Source organism: Meleagris gallopavo, chromosome 7 (genome assembly GCF_000146605.3).
Source record: "Meleagris gallopavo isolate NT-WF06-2002-E0010 breed Aviagen turkey brand Nicholas breeding stock chromosome 7, Turkey_5.1, whole genome shotgun sequence".
Classification (NCBI taxonomy): Eukaryota; Metazoa; Chordata; class Aves; order Galliformes; family Phasianidae; genus Meleagris; species Meleagris gallopavo.
Genome location: NC_015017.2, coordinates 7,745,843 through 7,753,850, shown reverse-complemented (window position 1 = coordinate 7,753,850; position 8,008 = coordinate 7,745,843). Strand labels below are relative to the sequence as shown.

Genomic DNA, 8,008 nt, shown 5'->3' with positions numbered 1-8,008 from the left:
AAATCAGTGAAAAACCCAAGCTTGGAAATGGCTGCAGAGAAATGGGGAGAGCCGTACAGCTGCATGAGCTCCCGGTGCCGTAGGTTCAGGATGACACACGTGGCCATGGAGATGCTAATGGTGTGAGGCACATGGACACCCTGTCTGCTCTTTCACGTTAGCTCTTATGAGATGGGAACATAATGAGTTCCTGAGACATTTAAGGAAGCAGAAATTACATATCCCAGACCCTGACAGTGCAGAACAAAAAGCCAGAGTATGATTTCTGAGGTTCCTCTTTTTTTTTCTTCAGTACACGAGCACTGTGCGTATAAAGATGAGAGACAAATAAGGCAAAACTTTTTTTCCCCTCTTACTGTCATCAGAAAGCATCGTTTTCCCCATTTTACAAATAGGGATTGGGGCAGAGGTTAAATAACTTGTCCAGTGTGTGCAGTAACCCTGCACCAAATAGAAGAAAGGAACGAAGGGATGAGCACAGAGAGCGCTTCTGCACATAGCAGTGTCCACTGGGGCTGACTGCTACCTGCCCTCCGGGCTGGTGTAATCATTCTGCAGCTATCTGATGGGTATCACTGGGTGCTGAGGCCTGCTGGAAAGCAGCAGTCTTTGAAAGACAGCAAAAGGTGCTTGCATGCTTGTGTACAAACATAGGTATGTTTTTGTTGGATCTTCTAGCAGACCCTCCTTTTGGTGCCCTTAGTTGCAGAATCTATGGGGACTTGTGGGATGCTGCGGTGGGGGCAGGTGGGGATGCTCCAAGGCTGCAGGGTTGGGAGGGTAAAGGAAGAGGAGCAGTTTTCTCTCTTTTTCCTTTTCGCTCCGTAACCCAGGCAATTTTCCCACAGAGCGACAAGGAGATCTCTGTGTTGGGCTCAATCAGAAATGCTGCCTGTTGGCCAACGTGGGCTTTGTGAGCATCGCATTCAGCTGACACGGTGAACAGATTTTTCTAGAGGGAAGCGCTTTGTTGCTGCAGTCTTTACTAATGTATATTCTTCTGCTTTTCATCCAACAGTCAATGAAGGCTCAGGTGAAACCAATCAAAAAGAGACATCGACCTGTGACATTTGCCAGTTTGGGGCAGAGTGTGACGAAGATGCAGAGGACGTCTGGTACAGTAATTTGGTCTACTCTTCTATTTTAATCAATGTTGTGTTATTTAAAGATACTGTGGTTTAGAAAGCATTAAAAATATTAGACATTTCATTTTTTGCACCCACAGATTCATTAGATAATGTTGATGGCTTAGACGGTGACCGAAGTGGCTGTTAGGCTGAAAAAATGTTTGTAATTTTGGAACATGCACAATTTAGAAGAAGTCCAGAAACGCAGTTGTCCATTTTGTTGCTATTATAACTTATGTTACTCCATCTGGGATTTTATGGCTTTATTTTTCGATAAAAACAGAATTGGGAAAACTAATTGACCTACAGCGTTTGCAGTTAAAAAGTATCATTAATATTATCATTGTGTTAAGTCATGTGTGGCATTAGCAATGTTGGGAAATCTGTCTCGCTTTTTCCTGGTTGCTGGAGTCAAACACCTAACCCTCAAATGTTAGAAGTTATAAATAGAGTATGCATTCAGACATCTTCTCTGTGGAAATTTATATTTTATTTTTGGAAAGAGGTTGTAAAAATACTCTTTTTGGTTGTTGTTTTAAACCTTAGTCGCGTAAGCTGAGGGGAAATAATTCTTTCTACTTGGAATATTTTGTTGGATTTGTCAGTTTGCCTAGGTACTGTGCAAACACCTTGTAGTAAGTCAACCTTAAGCTAATCATTTCACTGTAATTTTGGAGCAGCCAGCTGATCCAAAAAGCAGCTATCCACACATTTGTATTTCTAACACCACCTTAATGTCAAGCCTCGTATTTTCTTAGTTCTAAGTAATTGGTACAAATTTAGAAAGACATCAGAATAATCATGCAAATGTTAGAGTCGATGATCTAAGCGATGCTCCTGAAGCTGAAGGCTGCTGGTATTTAAAGGATGGATACAGAAACTGGGCAGTGAGATATTAATAAAGTGGTATTGCCTGAACTCTGACACGTACAGCAGGAGCAGAGCAGAGGGGAATGAATGAACGAACGAATGAACGGTGAACGTGATAAGTGGGGCCAGCGTTGGGCAGCTGGCCCCATCCAGGCAGGACGTCCTTGACCACACATGAGATGATAAACATTTCTGTTATTCAGTGAAGACACTTAGGGGTATGGCGATCAACTCATGCTCATTTTGCTTTGGTCTTGCCAAACCTCTAATGACTTCTGGACCCAGTGTTTATAAAGTACCAAGCAACGAGCCACAGAAGTCTAGCTCTGGCTCCAGGCATCAAAAGAAATTCAGGCGTTGAAAAACCGGAGCAAGATGCATCTTGGTTTGCAAGAATGCATTGAAATTTGTGTGGAAGATACTTCTTAACGTTGACTTTGTTTAAGGAAATGACTTCTGGTGTCGGAATCTCAGTGTCTCTTTGACCAGTTATCCTTGAGGGATTTGGTGGTGCAGTGCTGAAAAAAAGCAGCGGTAAAATTAATACATCAAAATCCACAGTCTAGTGCTCATGTTTTCATAATTAAGTGCACTTGCAAGTTGGAAGGCAGCAGAAGAGAGGGGTAAGGAATAAAATTAGCTACCAAATAACATTATTAATCACAAGCACTGAGGAGCGCTGTTTATTTTTTTCTGGAAATAGCTTGATAAAGGAGCCAGCTCCAACTTAGCCCAGCAACGTTCCCACTGCAGCTTCTGCAACTAATTCCTCCCCTTCCAAACAGCTCGGCTTACGCAGAGCGGTGCAGTAGCTGCGGGAGCTGAAGTTCTCAATCTTTATTGACAGGCGGCCGTTCTGCAGGGGAAGGTGCTTCTCAGGGCGGGGAGCAGGGGAAGGGCATTTGCTGGGAGGATGCTAAAAGGCAGCAAAGCAGATTTCTAAGCAGAAGTAAAAAGACCGTGCAAAGCCTGTTAAAGGGCTGCTTTGAAGTAAACAACTTCATATGCCGTAACAGAGCCCTGCTTTCCTGTCTCTGCCCCATGATTAGTCGTGGATAAGTGTCTTTCTAAAAAATGAGCCTTCTGGGTGTTAGTTCTTTGTTATTCTTATTTCTGGAATAAAAGCAGGCCATGTATGGGGAACCTAGATCCCTCTTTCAAAATGTACATTAATTGAATTTCTGTGTTTGGCAGCAGATAGTCGTATTCTGATGCACTTTCCCCTGTCCCTGCGAAGATTTAGTGCGTGGAAAAATTCCCCTGGATTAAATGGGCAGCAAAATTCCAGTTTAATATTCGGTCTGTGTTTTTCTAACGTCTAATTTCAGAAGTAAGCAGGATTCCCAACCGCTGGGGTTCCTGAAAGTCCAAACGATGTCGGGAGCTCCCGGCAGCCCAGGGAGCTGCAGTTATGGGGTGAGGAGCCCTGCAGCAGCAGTGTCCCCATCCATCAAAGCTTATAGGATCTGTGCCCGGTCTGCTGTAGGTGAGGGGGATGCGAGCTGGCAGCAGAGCCAGAGCTGAGAGCTGGAGTTGCGGGGCTGGCTGGCTGCCTGCTATGGCTCGGTGTCAGGGTAGATCAGAAGGGAGAGCACAGGTGTGATAGCAGATGTGGTTGGGCTGCTGATGATTTAAAGCGACAATTAACATTATTCTGCATTGCCACAGTCTGTTCTTTCACAGTCCCTTGTCTCTGGTTTAACTCTTTTCTTTTTTTTTTTTCCTTCTTTTTTTTTTTCTTTTTTTTCTTTTTTCGTTGCCAATTGTCACTCGGCTGAATTGTGCTATTGTAGCGTGTCACCATTATTTTTAAATTGTTTCATTTCCTTAAAACCAATCTGTTAATGGCTAGACTCCTGGGATTTTGATAGGGTTTTTGCCACATAAAAGACAACTCAAAGGGGTAAGATGTGCGTGTGAACATTTTCTGGAAGGTACAAAGAAAAGGCAGAAAAGAGCCAACTGTAATAACAGGTTTTCTGAGGCATGTTAAAGCACACATATATTATTATCCTATTCCACAGCCTAATATCACATGTGCGAATGCAATTTGGCATTCCATTAGTGAATCTCTTTCTCTGGGTTAAAAACAAAGACTGTTCAGTTGAAAGTCTTTAACATCTTGCTACTTTAATATGTGAAAGCTTCTTGTCACTAAGAGGATCGTGCATTACTGGCATTATTCCCACCTTTAATGCATTTTGCACCAGTGAGCTTCATGAATATTTAAAGCAGGGCCAGGGCTGTGCTCTTGAGCGCAGGATTGCAATCTATTGGTAAATCAGACATTTGGTGTTGCTTACTTTGGGTTTTATTTCTGAGCTGGCTAAGGAATAATTGATTTTGTAAGACAGGGCTACTCAACATAACACCCCGAGAGATACACTTAAAAGGAAATGAAGAACGAAGCGTAACGTGCTGAACAGTGGTGTGTTTCTGAGATCCTCCAAAAAGCATCCATGAAATACTCGCTGTATATAAATAGTACTCACCAAATGGAGTGCCTGCTCATCTGCTAAAGTGGCTTAGTGTCAGTACATAACCACGTCAAGAACCCAGATCCCGGTATCCATCTCCTCATTATGGGCCACTGAGGAAATAAGAGCACTCTGTACATCGGGCAGGCCATGGCTGGGATGGATGCTGGGCAGCTATTTCGGAGGTCCGTGAGATGTCCCAGCAAGTGGAAGGGGATATAGATAATGGCAAAACCCCTTCTGTTGAATTTCCTCTTGGAAGATACGGAGTAGAGAGGACAGGAGTGTTTTCGTAAAGCGAGATTAAACCTCTGACTTGTGGAGTTAATCAAAATCAGAATGATGAATTGGGGTTAAGTATGCTTGCTTTTGCTTAGGATTTCAATATCGGCAGGTCAGCAAGCAGCGGAGACTCAAAGTGGAGGACTGCCCGGAACGAGCCACGGTTTGGTAGCTGTAGGAAGGATGCAGAAATATCTGATGTGAGAGTGCTTTTCCTTCTCTGCGGCCTGACAGCAAGGAGGCCATCTGCAGCTTGCTGCCAGCCTTCCCCGGAGGCTGCAGGTGAAGGAGATGCTGCAGTACCCCTGATAGGAGGGGCCTGGCTCCAGCAGGCCACTTAGGGCTTTGCACTGCAGTGTGGACAGGGTCATAGAATAACAGCATGTCTTGGGTTGGAAGGGACCTTAAAGATCATCTAGTTTCAGCCCCCTGCTATGGGCAGAATTGCCACTCATCAAATGGGGCTGCCCACGGCCCCATGCAGCCTGGCCCTGAACGCCTCCAGGGATGGGGCATTAACAGCTTCTCTGGGCAGCTTGTGCAAGCACAGCACTACCATCACAGCAAAGAATTTGTTCCTAGCCTATAACTGAATTTCCTCCTCTTTTACTTAAAGCCATTCCTTCTTGTCCTGTCACTATCAGACTGTGTAAAAAGTCAGATCCCGTCCTGCATATAAGCGTTGAGTACTGGAAGGCTGCAGTGGGGTGTCTCTGGAGCCTTCTTTTCTCCAAGATGATCAAGCCCAACTCTCCCAGCCTTTCTTCACAGGAGAAGCGCTCCAGCTCTCTGATCATTTCATGGCCATCCTCTGGTCCCATTCCAACAGCTCCACATCCCTCCGGGGGGCCCCAGACTTGGACACAGTACTCAGATGAGGCCTCACAGGAGCAGAGTAGAGAAAAGCAATCCTCTCCTCCCTGCTCATCCCTCAGATACCACCTCCTCTCTGCTCAGATCAGGGCAGGCAGAAGTTGCCCAGAAGGGAAAAAATGACGTCAGCTTCCCTAGGGAGCCAAGTGTGATGGAGGAAAGGATGTGGATCTCATGCATGACATGGAGCTGGGTGGTGCTCCCAGAGGAAGTGGGGAAGTTGCGGTGAGTCCCTTGCATCCTGCATTTCTTTCTGCATGGCTGAAACAACAAACTCTACTTAGCTTGAGCATACAGACACCCAAGATGGATTAAGAATATGAACTGTTCCAAGCTTTTGTTTCATATTTTATCGCTAATCACTGATATATATATATTGAGTGAATACTCCTATACAGCAAGCAAGCAATCCACAATGCGTGAGGATGGTGAAATTGCATTCTCATGCAAATAAACTGCACTGTACATGGAAGATATTTGTGCAAATCATGCAGCTGCCGTCAGCCACTACCCCTGCAATCAATATTGCTCCAGCAATCGATATTTATCTTTATTATAGTATAGAAGGAAAACATATTAAAAAAAATGAACAATTTTGCCAGCTTCTCAATCCAGCCAGCAATTAGGTCAGTCAGCTTCGGGTCCCTTCCCCCTTCTGTCAGTTGCTCTCAATGAAAGCATCCGCAAACAAGATGCTGTAGTACTCTGAAGTACTAAAAGGTAGTTTGAAAGCTCACATACATTACACGGGTATTGGCTGCTTCGTGTTCAGCAGGGTGTATAATAACTGTGTGTGACCTACTTGTTCCAGATGCAGAAACAACAAGCTACTTTAACATCTGCATCGTCCCGTGCATTACACAGTAGCTATATGGCAGTTTCTTGCTGCTTGCCTTTCTCTTCTAGAGGAAAAGTAGATCTTCAGACATGCTTGCTGGGCTCATGGTTGAAATAAGCACCGAAATGGAATTAAATAATTAAAAACTGCAGTCCTGCAAAGGCTAACATTTCTGCTTCGCTTCAGATCATACCTAGGGCGCAAAAATGCGGCTGCTGCTGTGTAGATCTTCACGGGGAGCACGGTGCTCATATCTAATCACAGAGGGAAGCAAAGGGCCTGCAGCGTGCAGTCTCTGTGTCTCACAGCAGGAGACGACCAGGCAGTGTACGTCCTCTCATGATCTTAGCCCTGGCCTAATAGAGCCACCTCAACTGCCAACCACAACTCCTGTTGTGTTCCCTACTGGCAGGATGCTGAGGTGTCAGAGGTATCTTTCAGCAGGCAGTTTAGACATAAAACCAGCCCCGGTTAGTGCTCAACCATATCCGATGAGTCCACAGAAAGAGCAGGGCACAAGAAGTTATATTTCTCTGCAGAGAGCATCTCTGAGAGCATATGGTCCAGTCATTTTTGAGAAGCAGGAAGGACCAAGCACATTCTATTTCTAACTCAAATGCACTACTGGGTTTGCCAGAAAGAGGTATTGCTTGGAAAATGATGGCTTGTTTGGTCATCTGCTGAAACTGTTTTACTCTGCATGCATTTTATTTGTTTCTAGTCAAAAACAGCTATTTTTCCTTGTCTGGTAAGTTTCAGAAAATCGGCTTACCATCCTTTCATCCTTCATCCTGTGCCAAAGTATCCCATTTAATTTGTAAGTGAGAGACTGTGGATTTTCTAACTTTGGATGGACCTTTCCATCCACTGAGAGGCCACAGTCCTTCCGAATCTCATGCTCATTTGGCCAACTCCTGCCTTTCCAGATTCTCAGGATTTATCTTCTTACTAACGTTCCTTAAAAAAAAAAAAAAAGCACCCTGGTTTTAACGTAAGCCAAGATTGTCTAGAGTTACTTATACTTCATAGTGTTTTATTACCAATACACTTTGGAACGCTCTGGTAAATAATTCAGCCTACCCGAAGAAATTGACTGTATTTTCTCCATGCATCAAGGAAGTCTGTCATATAGACTATATATCATGGCTCTAAATGTTCTCAGATAAATGCAGAACCGCATTGTGTTCCATCTGTACTGTTCTCCCAAGAAGGTCTTTTAGGAACCCTATATGATACATACATTTTTTATCTTTTGCAATTACACCAAAACTCATCACGTGGCCAAGGGAGAATACCCTCCACTCTAAGTCACAGACCTGACGGATTTTTATCTTCATACTCCTCCTGTCAGGAGCTGGGCCAGACTTGGTTTTCAGCTTCAGAGGGAGAAATTCTGGCTTATGAAAGCAATAAATGTTACTCCACCAGCTCAGGGAGAAAACCTCTGCTGATATCATAACCATGCAGTAACTTCTCAGTAGCCAGTAGAGCCTTTTGCAGGCAGAAGGGAGAACAGACTCAATCAGAGTGTAAATGTACAG

General features: G+C 44.3%; 1 protein-coding gene across 1 annotated transcript in view; it reads left to right on the top strand.

Annotated features, from left to right (window-relative positions):
* The window catches only part of TMEFF2 (transmembrane protein with EGF like and two follistatin like domains 2), a gene marked incomplete at its 5' end in the record, with an annotated part of 107,712 nt that overhangs the window by 62,444 nt on the left and 37,260 nt on the right, over positions 1-8,008 (top strand). The window contains one exon of the mRNA XM_019617357.2: positions 1,019-1,115. Coding sequence (XP_019472902.2) covers positions 1,019-1,115 — 97 coding nt within the window. The remainder of the gene's footprint in view (positions 1-1,018; positions 1,116-8,008) is intronic.